Here is a 16,768-nt window from a genome sequence, read left to right on the forward strand (position 1 = left end):
AGACTCTTAAGAATATTGGAAGTCAATGCCAAGGATGAGATGGGACTTGGCAAAAATGGTGGGGACAGTCATGCCTTAATGCTGTTCTGCACAAGAGAGTCAATAAGAAAGAAATGGCCCATAGCAGAGAGTAGATACTACAATTAAACATGATAATATAAGAACTAACCCATGATTATTTGGGTTGTCTTCCTGTTCAAAATGATTAAAGACCATTGGGTGAGGCCAGGCTTGATAAGAGAGGCGAGAGGCTTAATATCAGACATAAGGTGGCACCAAAGCACCCGCTCTGACTAAATGCCAGTCTCCTGTCTTGGAAAGATGACCAGCACAGAGGGCAACGTGCAGTTGGTAAGGGCTTGAATGACTCAAGAGATGAATCTTCCCACTACATCCTGGCATTGCCAACTCCCCACTTCTGCTTGTTCCATTTTCCTGGGCCTGCATTGCCATCTACACCACCGTCACTCTTCTAGGTCCTCCCCCAGTGCAACTATTTCTGTAGTAAGAAGTTTTCCGTTTATTAGGGACTTGAAGGAAGTTCTGTGGCCTGACTAGTCTTCTTGGAGAGACAGGGTTTGATACACGTATTGTGCAATATGCCTGTCTGACACAATAAGAGGTTTCACTTCCTAAGATGGTCAGGATGCTGCCAGGTTTGGGGTCCAGGCTATGGGGCTGGGATGAGACATGGCAGAACTGTAGAAACTACTACGTCAAGGGGCATTGCCCCATGGCTCCAAAAATTTCCCTTGAGCAAAAAAGAATGGGAACTCATGCAACCTGGATGCTAGAAGATAGAGAAGTAGATTTGAGACTCCCGACCTCAATCTCAAGTCCTTAGAAATAGAATGGTTTAACTCACAAATGACGCTTGAGTCTCTTGCAGACCTCCCTTTCTGTCACTGGCTTTCACCCTCCTTCACTCAGCTTCTAATCACATCAACAGGCTGAAGGCATCTCTGTGTTCTCTGTCAAGAGAGCCCACAGAGCTATCAGACCACCAGGTCCTGCTGACCCCAGCATAAAGACTCTGAGGAAGGTAGTAATTCCTTCAGTGAAGTTTGGGGACCAGTATTAATTTGTAGAGTGAAGACTGTGGAAGCAAAACAGGAATGTCCATCAGGTTCCCTAGACAGGACCTCTAGCATGTCTGCAAAAACAGCCATTCAATTTTATGAGGGTTCAGAGTTGAGAACTGACTATTGCTTACCAAACTCACAAGAAATTGATGCACTGAACAGGAGGCAGCTTTTAGATTCCCTGTGGAACATACAACTGACCAAGGACGGCATTCTTGTGACCACATTCCTGATATCAAGGTATTAGGAACCTAATTAAGATTCAGAAGGCTGCTCGGTGAGCCAGTTTGCTGAGCGATCCTTGCCCCACAGTAAGGTCTATTTCCCTCCTACCTGGAAAAGTCAGGAACTCTCTCCTACGGACAACATAGAGCAAGCACAGTACCTGGCACATAGCAGGCACGTACTTATTTGAGGGAAAACTGTCAAATTCCTGTGCACCCATGCAGGCAGCAAATTTTCCTGTCTCAGTTTGCATGCTAGGCACTGTGCTAGACCCAGCTTTAAGAGTTCACAGCTTCCTGGGGCACCTGGGTGGCTCAGTCGGTTGAGTGTCTGACTTCGGCTCAGGTCAGGATCTCATAGTTTGCGAGTTTGAGCCCCGCGTCAGGCTCTGTGCTGACAGCTCAGAGCCTGCAGCCTGCTTTGAATTCTGTGTCTCCTTCTTTCTCTGTCTCTCCCCGCTCACACTCTGTCTCTCTGTCGCTCTCCCAAAAGTAAATAAACCTTAAAAAAAATTAAAATTAAAAAAATTTTTAAAAAGTTCACAGTTTCCTAAGGGAACCACATAAGCCAGCAAGGTTTCAATTCAGTGCCATAATAAGTGGGGAAGGCCCCATTCCTAGATTCCATGCATAGTTTATGACCTGTCATTCAATCATTCTACAAATGTGAGGGCTACCCTGGGCAGGCATTCTGCTGGTCTCTGAGTTAAACAAAGTTTGATAAAGAAAAAAGAATCCCATTTACAATAGTATCAAAAACAACAAAATAAATAGGAATAATTTAACCAAGAAGGTGAAAGATCTATACACTGAAAACTTGAGACATTGATGAAAGAAACTGAAGAAAACCCAAATAAGTGGAAAGATATCCCATGTTTGTGAATTGGAATAATTAATACATTAAAATGTCCACACTACTTAAAGCTATCTATATATTCAATGCAACAACTATTAAAAATCTAGTGGCATATTTTACAGAAATGGAAAAAAAAAATCCTAAAATCTGTAGGGAACCACAAAAGACCCTGAATAGCCAAAGCAACTTTGAAAAAGAACAAAGCTGGAGGCATCACACTTCCCAATTTCAAACTAAACTACAAAGCCATAGTAACCAAAACAGTATGGTACTGGCATAAAAAGATACATAGAACAAAGGAATAGAATTGAGAGTCCAGACATAAGCCCATGCATACGTGGTCAGCTAATATTTAACAAGGGAGTCAAGAATACTCAGTGTAAAAAAGATAGTCTTTCTAATACATGGTGTTGGGAAAACTGGATATTCACATGCAAAAGAATGAAATTAGAGGCCCCTAACTTGCACCATTTACAAAAATTAACTCAAAATAGATTAAAAACTTAAAAATAAGACCTGAAACTGTAAAGCTCCTACAAGAAAACATAGGGGGAAAGCTCCTTGGCACTATTCTTGACAATGGTTTCGTGGATGTGACACCAAGAACACAAGCAACAAAAGCAAAAACAAACAAGGGGACTATGTCACGCTGAGAAGCTTTTGCACAGCAAAATAAACAATCAAAACAAAAAGCCAACCTCCAGAATAGGAGAAGGTATCTGCCATATTACAGGTAAGGGATTCATATCCAAAATTTATAAGGAACACCTATAACTCAATAGCAAAAATAAACAAATAAATAATCCAATTAAAAAATGGGCAGAGGACCTCAATAGACATTTTTCCAACAAAGAAATTCAAATGGCCAACAGCTACATGAAAAGATGCCTAACACCACTAATCATCAGGGAAATTCAAATCAAAAGCAGAAGAGATACCACTGAGGATGTAGAGAAAAGGGAACCCTAGAGCATTGTTGGTGGGAATGTAAATTGGTACAGCCACTATGGAAAACAATATAGAGGTTACTCAAAAAATTAAAGATAGAACTACCACATGATCCAGGATTTCCACTTCTAGGTATATAGCTAAATGAAATGAAATCACTATCTCACGCATCTGCGCTCACAAATTCATTGCAGCTTTATTCACAACAGCCAAGACACGGAAACAACATACGTGTCAACCAACATATGAATGGGTCAAAGATATTTTATATAACACACACACACACACACACACACACACACACACACAGAGGAATATTATTCAGCCATAAAAAATAAGGAAATCCTGCCAATTGTGACCATATGGATGGACCTTGAGGGCATTACACTAAGTTAAATAAGTCAGACAGAAAAAGACAAATACTTTATTATTCCCCCTATATGTGGAATCTTGGAGGAAGAGGGGAAAAAGAATAAGGAGGGGGAAGAGGAGGAGGAAGTAGAGGAGGAGGAGAAGAAGGCAAACTCATAGAAACAGAGAAAAGAATGGGGAGAGTGTGTTTGGTCAAAGGATACAAACTTCAAGTTATAAGATGAATAAGTTCTAGGAATCTAATATACAACATGGTGACTCTTGTTAACTATTCCATATCATATACCTGTACTTGAAAATTGCTCTCAGGGTAGATCTTAAATGTTCTCACCAAAAAGGATACATACACATAATTATATGAGGTGATGGATGTGTTGATTAACCTTAGTGGTAATCTTTTTGCAACATATATGTATAGCAAACTGTTGTGTTGTACGTCTTAAACTTACACAGTGTTATTTTTGAATTATATCTCAATAGATCTGGGGGGAAAAACAGTCTAATAACTCTTGGAGATACCAAGACATATAGTTGCAGCTAGATAGTCTTATAAAAACAATAGTCCAAGGGCACCTGGGTGGCTCAGTCGGTTAAGCGTCTGACTTCCACTCAGGTCAAGATCTTGGGTTTGTGAGCTCGAGCCCCACATCAGGCTGTCTGCTGTCAGCACAGAGCCCACTTTGGATCCTCTGTCTGTCTCTCTCTGTGCCCCTCCCCTCCTCATTCTCATTCTCTCTCTCCCCCCAAATAAATAAATAAATAAATAAATAAATAAATAAATAAATAAACTTTAAAAAAATAGTCCACATTTCAGAGTTAACAGAAAAATTATTTTAAGCAGAAAACATCTTATCTGCATTTTAAGGCGGAATTGTGCTCCTGAAAGCTTGACTTATTCACAATCTTTTCAAATACATTCTCAATCCAGGCTCATGCACTGTTCATCAAGCATTGATACTGATTACATTTGTAACTGGCTAGGGTACCAGCACCTGTTCTGAAAGGGTTGCATGAGCTTGTCTCCAAGGTTCCCCCAGCCCCATCAGGAGCCTAACCCCTGCATAAATATATTTTTTCTGCCCCATCCTAGGAGGTCAACTGTCTCCCCAGAGGCTCCTATAATGGACCCTGAACTCCCAAAGTAGAAAACAGCACCCTCAATACAGACTGGGAGGGTTACTGTCATTTCTTTTTACCCCTTAATCCATCTCCAAGTGGGAAGCCTCCTAAATTTAAGTACAATGCATGAGTGAGGAAGCATGTTTGCGTATGTATCTCTATGTCCTCCACTTTGCCCCCAGAGATCCCAAATTAAAACATTATTCTAACCTAGGAAAATCCTGTATTTTAATATTGACACCATTCATGTAATTGTTATCAGGAAAACAATACATATTTGCATAATGACACATTTGCAAAGATGTGTCATCATTTGCTACCATTTGCCTTTCCATGGCCTAGAAAATTATTTCATTTTATCTTCTCCCAGAAGTTCCCATCAATTCTTTTTTTAAAAAACTTGATTGTGAAATTAGTTAACCAAAGGGGAAATTTCTCAGCTCTCTACTTCTGCTTTTAAAGAATATAAAAGAATGAGATGGAAATTGGCAGAGAGCAGATCTCTCGAGGCACAGCAGCCCACTCCGGGATTCTATTCTCTCCAGTCAGTCTTCATTACTCAGGTACAACTTGAACTAACTCTTCTTTATGACTCGATCCTAATCAAGTCTCTCTGTCCCTCTCTCCCTTCCTCTCTGCCTAAGGGCTGGGTTTTCTATAAAGATACCACACGTACTACTATGGTTATGATTTGTGAAATATTCTGGGAATGGGCACTGTTTATGTAGCAGCGGACATCTGAGAGATCAGTGTCAAAGCCTCTGCTCCAGATCTAACGAATACGCTCCTGGTTTGGGTTTGGATTAGCAACTGTTTCCTCTGGACCCAAAGGAAGGCTCTTTCACACACTCACTCATTCATTCAAAGGCTGTTTCTCTGCATGCCTTCCATGTTGCAGGCGCTAAGGGAAATTCACATAAGAAGGCAGCCCTCGTGGGGACTGGCCTGGCAAGAAGTTACTCATTTTCTCCTCTTTACCCAGGTTTCTGAAATGGCCATGGCAGCAGTACCTGAACTCACCAGTGAAATGATGGCTTACTACAGGTCAGTGGGGAGACTGAGACTAGCAATGTGAGCAGGGTTCCTCTTTCAAGAGTGGAGTGTTATCTGTGCTTGGAGACCAGATTTGTCCCCCAAACTGCCTCTTCCAGTGGCAAGTGGGGTTCCAAGTGAACCTGGTTTAAAGACATATTTCCCACTACAAGTCCAGCCTTGGGACCGCATAGGACATCCAGATGCTGTTGCTACAAGGGCTTCCTGCAGATGACAAACAGGAAAAAAAGATTCCAAGTGTACAGTACAGGGGACTCCTTGGCAAAGTTTGGCTTGATGGAGAGGAAAAGTTCAGATGTTAACTGGGCTGGAAGTTAGGTCTCAGGCTCCAACAGAGAGTACAAAGGATATCTGCCCCGCCTCCCATGCTGCCCGTGTATATTAGCATAAAACTTGCCAACAGCTTTCAGTAGCTTTAAGAGACATGCTATTTGCAGTTTCCTATTAACAGTGGAGACTGTTTGCAGGGAAGGGAAAACAAAACGTGTCTGGGAGACTAACTGAGCAATCTCTCTGTTTTTATTACAGTGATGAGAATGACCTGTTCTTTGAGGCTGATGGCCCCGAAAAGATGAAGGTGAGACCGTGGGCCAAGCTCACAACTCCTGGAGGGACTCAGACATGAGAAAGGCTCCAGGAAAAGGGTTCTGGGCCACCTTGTTCCCGTGGCATTTTGTGATGGAAGGACTTTCACCTCTTCCAGTGAGGCAGATGCAGATGGCACGATATCGCTCCCACAGTCACTCACTGAGGCTTGGCGATGGTGGCCATGTTCATGGAGGGCGAGGAGGAATGGCTGTGGGGATAAAGTTTGCTATCTCTTGTTTGGAAGGCGGCCCAGGCTTCAGTGCAAATTTAATTCTCCTTTTAAGAGAGGGTTCGGCCTACATTAGTCACTGAAGTCCTTGGGAGTTCATGTACATCTGCCCCCTTTAAAGGTAGAATAGCTTTTTGCTCCCTGGGATAGAGCTGATGACAATAAGATGTGGATGATGTAAACAAAAAGATGAATTGGGAGTTGAAAGAAAATCATTCACTTGCTATCTGACCTCAAGCCATTTCACCCACCCACTGGACCTCTGAAATATAAGGGGCATGTACTAGATGATCTCTTAGCTCTTGGCCTCCTGTAACCTTCAGTCTTGAAATACTGTCAGTGATAGCTAAGTTTATCCCAGGAAATTGGTGTTTCTCTGACTCTCACCTTTACTGAGAGCCATTTTGACGTTCAGGATGTCCCTTCTTTTCTGTACAAGGCCTAATAACTTTCCAAGGTGCCATCAACCCAGCCAGGTCAATCGCACAGATTAGCAAGCAGCCACTTTTCTCTGACTTTTTTTTTTTCTTCTTCAGTTCATGGCAGCTTCCTCTAGCCTAATAAGTCAGTCCCTATTGCTGTTCAAAGCCTATTTCTCTAAATGCTTTAAAACCAGTAACTGGTTTACTCCAGCCCTGAGGGGAGGTGGTGGGGGTTGGGGTGCTTCTCTGGCTGGCTCTTTCCCTGCTGTTCCTTCCACAGCCTGTCTCTCCCTCTGCCTCATCTGGAGCCTCAGCTCTGAGCAGGAACTTCTCTCACTCAGCTTTCCTCTGTGCTGTTAGAGGCCTCTTTAACTGTTGAGCATTCAAACCATTATCGAGCCACCAGGGCAACCTCACTTAAGCCCTCATGCAGTTTTGCGGTTTCTCTGAATAACGGGAAAGTGGGAACGTATTTCACACATAGTAACCACTTGTGAAGTATTTGTAGAATGCTTATAAAACAGTGTTTAGAAAAAAAGAAAAAACTTGTATAGGATAATTAAAAACCCGTTGAATGAACATAGATGAATAGAAAATGTTATGATCATCATTGCCATGAAAAATTAAATATACAGTGTTAGAGCATTAGGGACCCAAGAGGACACAGTTGAAGAAGGTATAAATTTACGGCCAGGTGGAGTAGTTTGTGAAGAAGATAAATGAGGTAGACATGGGTTTTATTCTAAAAGAATACCATCTAGGCCATCAGAAAGCCCACAGTTCTGGTTTGGGTTCTGTCTCTAACTCACCATGGGTAAACCACTTAACCTCTATATGCTTCAGAGAGAAGAGAGTTTATCATTAGAAGCTCAGTTCTCTCTAAGGCCCCTTCTACTTCTCTGATGTCAAAATGGGAGCTCTCTGGCCCAACCACCTTAACATACTCTTCCTGGGTCTCTCCACAGGGCTGCCTCCAAAACCTGAGCCACAGTTTTCTGGGAGATGAGGGCATCCAGTTGCAAATCTCCCACCAGCCCGACAACAAGAGTCTTAGGCATGCCGTGTCGGTCATTGTGGCTATGGAGAAACTGAAGAAGATATCTTTTCCCTGCTCACAACCCCTCCAGGATGAGGACCTGAAGAGCCTCTTTTGCTGCATCTTTGAAGAAGGTACTTAATGAGAACCAAGGGCAGACAGGAGATCTCTGGTCATGTCCTTTTCAGAGTCCATAACTCAACAGACAACTAACCTACCCTAAAGCTAAAGTCCTTCAAATGTAGAAGGGCCAGCAATGAGAGAAAAACAGAGAATCCTAGAAACTAAATGAATTTAGTTGAAACTATTCTTAACACAAAAGCACCATAACTATTCACATTTGCCAGTTACTCTACCATTCTCAGAGGTTTTCATCTGCACTACCTCCTGCAAGTCTCACACTGTCCCTGTTGGGCTAGTGTTATGGCCGTTGCCATTTTACGTGAGTAGCTCTATTGTTAGTCTGCAGCCGGCAATGGAACTGTAGCCCAAATCTACATCTCATGATGCCAAGTCCAGAGTTCTCGCACAACCCAACTTCCTCCCCACCAGTTATAATCGAAGTCCAGCTACACATGCTCAGATGTCCTCCAAAACACCAAGTTCTGCTGCCTTACATCATCTGGCCTGCGTTTCCAATTTTCCTCCTAAACAGCATATATGCTCCACATTTCAGAACCCATCATCTGTGACACGTGGGATGACAGTTTTGTGTGTGATGCGGCCATACAGTCACAGGACTACACGTTCCGAGACATAAGCCAAAAGAGCCTGGTGCTGTCTGGCTCATACGAGCTTCGGGCTCTCCACCTCAATGGACAGAATATGAACCAACAAGGTAACTGGGGACGTTTTGATTCTTTTCTTGGCCTCCTGACCCTATGCTAACTCTCCACATTTTTAACAAAGTAGTACAATAAGGCAAATTATGACCTAAGTGGAAAAATTTATAATGTATAACAGGTAAACATTTGTGTTTTGGTCCTAGCAAGGACACCAGATTGATTCCCTTAGCATGTTCATTTTTTAGCAAGAGATGAGACTGAGAAATTAGAATGCTCAAGCACACCCAGGACCACTGTTCAGCCAAGTCTTTGAATGATAGTGTAATGTCAATGCTTCCATTAGAAAGGGGTCATTTGATGGACATGACCTAACTGCCTGTGGGTTCCTTTTTCCTGTCGTTGAGGTTGAAACTAGGATGGTGAAGAGATACTGTGTCCATCCGCATTCCCAACCCTGCCCCCTTAACCCAAATATCCTTCCCGCCCAATACCAGATGGTTCCTTGTAGGGAAATTTTACTGGCAAGCAGGAGCTTATCTCTCTCTACTGTAGCCAGCAAATGTTTCAAGTCTGGAGAGCCCATTAGTTGTGGGAATCCGCCTGGCACCTCACCACTGTGGCTGAACCCTGTATGCAAGAGGGCAGCCAAGGGAGCAGCTGAAAGGAGCAGGCTGTTCCCTTCCAAGGCTGCTGACCTTGGAGAGAGGCATCCCAGCCAGGCCAGGACGAACCTGTTTCTTCAGAACTGGGTTGTGAGCATGACCTCAAGGCCCCCAAATGAGATGGTGGTGACTAAGGAAGATTAAAATGAACGTCTTTTTGGAGCCACTTTTCCCAGCTAAGCCTCACCTCTCCCAAGTTCTTCCCACTTGTTGCTCCAGGTTACTGAAACAGATCTGTGCCTGATTTCTTTCGGGAGCCCTGATGTACCTCTTTTCTTGCCTTGCACATTGATCAAATTGTTCTGCCCGTACAGATGGGCACACCAGTGGCCAGTCACAAAATGGCTTCCTTCTTTCAGCGTTTAAAAATCAGACCCCCTAATTCTTCATTGCCACTGTGATGAGGCTCTAAGAAACCCCTGCAGACCTTCTTTCTAGAAAATATGAATCAAGCAACTAACCCTGCTACTGTCTGTGACAAGCCAAGTTATCCTGTCTGTTAGGCCATAAGAATCTTAGTGTGGGTTCCCACAGAAGATGTTAATTGTATGAGTCCTGGGCTCGAGGTCCAGTTGTTGGGCCAGCCCTGCATGGCTGTGCGTTCCTGACCACAAGGCCCCTTTCTGTTCTCTAGTGGTGTTCCGCATGAGCTTTGTACATGGGGAGGAAAACAGTAAGAAGATACCAGTGGTGTTGTGCATCAAGAAAAATAATCTGTACCTGTCCTGTGTGATGAAAGACGGGAAACCCACCCTACAGCTGGAGGTGAGTACCAGGGGCTGAAGGCTTCCTAGGCTTCACTGAAGCACATTTAGCCCTCATTTATTTCCAAAACAACCACCTTTTTTGCTCAGATAATCTGGGAGCGTATCTACTTGATGATTTTGCATAAATGTAAATACATTTAATGTAACTACCAAATGCATGAAACTTTCACTCCCACCATGGAAAATTAAGTCATTTTGCTGATGTTATTATGTCCTGCCATTGTGACCACCCAACAGATTATACAGTGTTAGGGTTAGAAGGCTTATAACATTGTTAGGGCTACTCCATTTGATAAATGACACCTTAGGAAATGAATCAATTCAAGGGAGCTGTCACCTGTCATCTCCTCCACTCTCAAAATCACCTGCCACCCCACCCCCCCTAGCCAGCTTTGCCAGCAAAAGTTTCAATTCTAAGTTGAAGTCATTCTAACCAGACCATAGAGAAAAATACAGCAAAAGTCCCTGGAAACTAGGTAGTCCTACAAGTTTTCACCTAATGTTCACTTTTTAATAAAATTCTCACTTATAGGGGCGCCTGGGTGGCTCAGTCGGTTAAGCGTCCGACTTCGGCTCAGGTCATGATCTCACAGCTCGTGAGTTCGAGCCCCACGTCGGGCTGTGTGCTGACAGCTCAGAGCCTAGAGCCTGCTTCAGATTCTGCATCTCCCTCTCTCTCTAGCCTTCCTCCGCTCATGCTCTGTCTCTCTGTGTCTCAAAAATAAACAAACATTAAAAAAAATTGTTTTTTTTAATTCTCACTTATATTATGCTCCCTACCATTTGATATTAAGTTTCAGAAAAGAGAAAAAGCTCTTTTAGTCACTACACAGAAAGTTGGTATCACAAAGATAAATCAGGAGTCTGGATCCTGGTCCTATGACTCATCAGTTTCCTCTCTAGCTGAACAAGAGAATAACTTTACCTGAGTGTCTTTGTCCCTTCCCTCATAAAAATTCTTATTTCTGTTTTGCTGCAGATGTTAGACCCCAAAGTTTACCCAAAGAAGAAGATGGAAAAGCGATTTGTCTTCAACAAGACAGAAATCAAGGGCAATGTGGAATTTGAGTCTTCCCAGTTCCCCAACTGGTACATCAGCACCTCTCAAGCAGAAGAAATGCCTGTCTTCCTAGGAAATACCAAAGGTGGTCAGGATATAACTGACTTCATCATGGAAAGTGCTTCCTAAAGAGACCTGTGCCCTAAAGAGAGTCCAAATGTGCTGAATAACCCCTGCTGGCTGGCGGAAGGGGAATAGAAGGGCTTAAACATGGCCTCAGGCTGAACTTCACTATTATCTAATCAATGCACAGCTGTCTTCCTTAAATCACTGCTAAGAAGATCTGTCCGCCAGCCAGGAGGAATAACCCCTTCTTCCCAGGGCCAATCCTCAGGTCCCCTCTACTGAGCCAGGTCACCTTTATCTCTTCTACTCACTCAAAGCCACCCTGGCAGAAACCATTACACTTTACGTTCAAAGAAACCCTCTGTCCTTTGTGCCCAGCCTCTGATGAACAACCTCTTAACTATTTATTTATTTATTTATTGATGGGTTAGTCTATTTAATTTAAGTCAAGAGGGCCAAGAAGCATCAGTGTCTGTGAAAAGAGCCCAGCCTTCAATATCTATGAAATTAATTTAATTTGCACTAGTGTGCCATCTTTATACCAAGTCCTTTCACCAAGGCTGAAAAATGTATAAGCTCAAATTGTTTACAGAGGAATATTTATGAATGATTAAGTATGATCACTCTGCTTCAATGATTCTGAAATAAATTTTACTGAAAAAATATTTTTTTTTCTATGTGGTAATTGCCTTTTCTTGGATCTGATCCAGAAGAGTAAAGATAAATGGGGCCATGAGAGTTCTCCTTGGGAAGCTGTAAGCCCAATCCTCGTCCCTGAGCATGGCAAAATACCTAGGAACATCACCAGCCAGCAAAGACAAGCCTCCCTATCCCTCCCCTTCATTTCCATTTTTCAAGAAAAGGATATTTGGTACACAAGTTTCATCTGAAGAACAGGATCAGCTGAAGTAAGGGAGGAAGGGTTGGTGGTAACAGCCACCAACAATTTCTCTACTCATTTATTCAACAAACACGTATTAGGGAAATGCTATGTACTAGGAGCTACAGAAACAAGACAGGTAAGGCATTTCTAGTTAGATAGGAGAGGCAGATATATACAAGCAAAAATAAGGCAACCTGGCAAAGAGAGGTAAGCTAAAGTATGAAAGGAGCAGCCAGGAGGAGTGACAACATCCGCTGTGAAGGACAGAGGGTCAAGGAGGACCGACCTATGAGTCAAGCCTAAAAGAATGAGCAGGATTCCTTGTACAGAAAAGAAGGGAAAGGGTACTCTCAGTAGTGGGACCAGTATCATCAAAAGCATGGAGTGAAGAATAAAGAATGAATGATGCAAAGAGTAAACTTTCAGAATTGCAGAAGTCACCAGCAGCAAAGTCAAAACACCAAAACAACCTAGGGAAAAAATACTTGTAACTGTATCTCACACAAAGGGATAATTTGTTTAATATATAAAGAGTTCCCTCAAAAGCATTAGAAAAAACATGAACATAAATCCAACAAAACAATAGGCAAAAATCTAACAAAACAATGTATTAACAGGCAGTCCACAGAAAAGGAAATACTATTAGATCTTGGACAGAGTAAAACATGCTCAACATAACTTATAAGAAAATTGAATTAACAGTACTTTGAGATAACAGTGTTATCCTATCAGATTACCAAAAATCAAAGTTTAACAAGATACCCTGTTGGGAAGACTGGGGAAACCCCCATTCTAAGATACTACAGGTGGGAGTATAAATTGGTACAACTCATATAGAGGAAAATTTGATAATAACTATGAAAATTACAAATAAGCAACCCCTTTGGCCCAGCAATTTCATTCATGGGGATTTATCCTACAGGTGGAAATATACCCATGTGAAATGATACATGATCAAAATTACTCATTTCACATCACTTGTAAAAGCAAAAGATTGGAAATAACCCAAGTGTCTATCAATGGGAGCCTGGCTAAATGAATTATGAGACATCGATACAATAGGATGCCATTCTATATGCATTCTATAATGCAGCTATAAAAGAATCACAAAGCATTCCACACCAATATGTTGACTACAGTAGAGCATTAATAAACTCTTGTCATATATTGTATTTAATGTAACTGGCAATAAAGCAGCAGAGGAAAGGGTCTACATCTGCAGGCAGCCTGACCTAGAATGAAGCAAAGCCTTCCTAAGCTCACTCTTGTATGGAAAAGCAAAGGACTGTCGTCCAGAGGTGCTTTGAAGGGACAAAAAATACACTAGTGCCAGCTGTGGGCACCTTCCAACGTTCTGAAAAATCACTGATTTCTGCCAAACACCACAGCCTGAGACTGAGCATCTGAGCATGGGAGACAATCATCCACAATCCCTCAGTGAGAGAGAGAGAGAGAGAGAGAGAAGAATCATTGGCTCAGTTGTGATCATGTGATGTTCGGCATCACATACTACTCGTATTGCAAGACATTGCTCGTTTATCAAGATAAAATTTATTAGAAATGTTTGCTCATCTTCAGAATACTCGCAGAACAAGCTAGGGCACAGGAGCTAGATGGAGGCCCTACGACCTGGCAAGAGCTCCTTCTCCCAACTCTGTCTGCTTCATAACTGCAGTGCAAAGGATGGGAAGGTACCCAAGTGGTGCTCATTCCCCAGTACATGATAGAGCTGGTGGGAGGCTGGTGGCCAGTTCAGGGAAGAAAGCAGAAGTACCCCTGGGATCCCCAGCAGTGATACTGTCCCCTTTCCTTGGTTGATTGATACAATCCCACCCACCTCTCTCAGGTCCAAAGGGAGAACATGCCAGAAAGAATGACAAACTTGAAGCCATTGAACCTCATAGGAAGCCAGATTCCAAATCAACTATATGAGTGCAAATTGGTACAGCCATTTGGGAAAGAAACTTGGCCATGTCTAATTTATTTTTTTAATATGTATTTATTTATTTTGAGAGACCGAGAGAGAGTAGGGGAGGGGCAGAGAGAGGGAGAGAGAATTCCAAGGCCACTCTGCACTGCCAGTTCAGAGCCCCATGCAGAGCTGGAACTCACAAATGCTGAGACCATGACCTGAGCCAAAATTAAGAGTCACTCCCTTAACCGACTGAGCCACCCAGGCGCCCCATGTCTAATTTATTTTTAACATGACTTATGACTCAGCTATTCCACTGTTTGGTGCCTTCCCCAAACAATTTCAAGGATGTTTATTTTAGAATTGTTTATAAAAAGTTCAACAAAGTAAACTGGAAACAACCTAAACGCCCACTGGTAAGGAAAAGGTTAAATAAACCATGCTAAGTTTAAAAAAAATTTTAATAGTGCTGAAATGGAAAGAGATTCAGACAAGTCATCAAGAGGAAAAGTCAAACTGCAAAACTGTTAGCACAGGATGATACTATTTACATAAAAAAGCACTGCACATCCAAAATGCATGGCCATGTGCTTCTAAGAGTATGTAAGGCAGAGAACTCTAGAAGGGTACTGACTAGACTAAAAATAGTGGTTACTTGGAGTAGGATAAGGTGGGGGTGGAGCAGGAGGGGAGGTCGTTAAGAGGAACTTTAGCTTTATGCTTGAATTTTTTACAAGAAGAATGTATTTGTGAATTACTTACATAATTTTTTTCAATCCTCTGCATTAAAATGTTCAAAAGACATGGGTTTCAATTCTCGGAACTGAGCCAAAGACTAAAATTGACCCTCCAGGGGCTATTCTATTCCTGGTTTGGAGCCAAGTTCTTTCCCTGATAAGAGCTCTCCCTTTCTCTGCACTAGGTGTTCTTACCCTGGAAAAGAAAAATAACCTATTTCTAATGCTTAATTCTTTTTAATATTTATTTATTTATTTTTGAGAGAGAGAGAGAGAGAGAGAGAGAGAGAGAGAGAGAGCCAGCATGCACGCACTGTATGCAAGCATGCAAGCAAGGGAGGGACAAAGACAGAGAGGAAGAGAGAGAATCCCAAGCAGGCTGCAAGCTGTCAGCACAGAGCCCACCACAGGGCTTGATCCCAGAAACTCTAAGATCATGACCTGAGTCGAAATCAAGAGCCGGATGGATGCTCAACCCACTAAGCCACCAAGGAGCCCCGAAATAGCCTGTTTCTAAGTGGAAAGGATCAGATGATTTGATCTGATCCCTCCCCAGAACCAGAACTCTCCCCCCACTCTACCAACCACATGCAAGATAACGGAAGTAGGTAGTCTTTACAATGGGCTGGAAGTCGATTTGTCTGCACCTCCAGCAGGTAACACACCACACCTACCAGCTACCAGCTTTCAAGGGGATCCCATGTACCCAGACAGTAGGAGGCAAGTGCTTATAAATTTGAGTCCACACGGTTAGGGTGTGGCTTATCCTATATGCTTGGGCTGGAGTAAGCAAGTATCTGGTGGGGGAAGGTAAGTGATGCAGTGGTGTGTGGGAGCCTATCTAGGTTGGGGGTGGGTGGTTGCTACAATGTCCTTCCAGTGAAGGAAGGATAAGTCAGCCTGCCTTCTGTGCAGACCTGCTCCCTGCCACATTCCTCATCCCCCTGGACAGCCTTGCTGAATTATCCACAAACATCTGATTCAACTGGAAGCCAGGGTGAGAATGACTTAGAGAACTGGTGTGATGCTCACTCAGGGATGCAGAACCAAAGTCAGAGCCTCCTCCCAGTTCTTATCACATCTCACCCAGATCCTGACTTCTAAATTGGCACTTTGGAGCAAGCCAAGTGAACAGATTTTCCCCCTGGGAAGTCCCAAAGCAGTATGTTTCTTATTTGTAGAAGTATGATTGTTTGCTTCCACAAATAATCATGAAAATTCAAATCCTTCTTGGAAAGCAAATCATAAAACCATGAAACAAGGCACATGGACCAGGAAAGGTAGACAAGGAGGGTGCCAGGGGCCTGGGCTACTCTCTCAAATCAGGGGTCTCCCTGTCTCTGAGAACATCTCACCTTCTGGCAAATAAGGCAGCTGCAGTTAGAGGGATCCAGGTGAAGCCTGTGCTTGGGCAAGCCTGTGCTTGGGTCCCTCAGGGGACCAAGGTGTCAGTTGTTACTGGTATTCAGCCACCCTCTTCCTGGCCCTGAGCTTCCACACAGGCTGTTTGAAGGGGCCAATGCTTCTCTTTCTCTCCAGCCCCTCACTTCCATCCTGGCACCCAAACCCATCAGCCCTCAGAGACAGAAAAGGTATGACATCCTCTATATGCCAGGGATCAGAAGTGTGAGATGAGGGAGTCCTAGCCACCACCTGAGCAGCCTGACACTGCAAGTCAACCTGAAGAATCACCTAGCCAGACGGTCCACATGGTTTGCGTGTGACGGCTCAGTTTGGATGAGTCCCTGGAGCAGAGGGATGTGTGGAATCCAGATACATACAAGAGCATCTACACACTGTATTTGGCTTTAAAATACAATATATCATTGGGCTGCCTGGATGGCTCAGTAGGTGGAGTGTCTGACTCTTGATTTCGGCTCAGGTCATGATCCCAGGGTCCTGGGATGAAGCTCCACATCGGGCTCTGTGCTGAGGGTAGAGCCTGCTTAGGATTCTCTCTCTCTCTC

General features: G+C 43.2%; 2 protein-coding genes across 3 annotated transcripts in view; one reads left to right on the plus strand and one right to left on the minus strand.

The window, feature by feature from the left end:
* Positions 1 to 16,768, minus strand: part of LOC106978165 (interleukin-36 gamma) — a 174,937-nt gene that overhangs the window by 89,871 nt on the left and 68,298 nt on the right. The window lies entirely within an intron of this gene.
* IL1B (interleukin 1 beta) lies at positions 5,106 to 11,934 on the plus strand. Its single transcript, XM_015073392.3, has 7 exons — positions 5,106 to 5,164; positions 5,584 to 5,645; positions 6,183 to 6,231; positions 7,859 to 8,063; positions 8,606 to 8,767; positions 10,011 to 10,141; positions 11,123 to 11,934. The coding sequence occupies exons 2-7, from the start codon at positions 5,593 to 5,595 to the stop codon at positions 11,330 to 11,332; spliced, it is 810 nt and encodes a 269-aa protein (XP_014928878.1). The 5' UTR covers positions 5,106 to 5,164; positions 5,584 to 5,592; the 3' UTR covers positions 11,333 to 11,934.

Source organism: Acinonyx jubatus, chromosome A3 (genome assembly GCF_027475565.1).
Source record: "Acinonyx jubatus isolate Ajub_Pintada_27869175 chromosome A3, VMU_Ajub_asm_v1.0, whole genome shotgun sequence".
Classification (NCBI taxonomy): Eukaryota; Metazoa; Chordata; class Mammalia; order Carnivora; family Felidae; genus Acinonyx; species Acinonyx jubatus.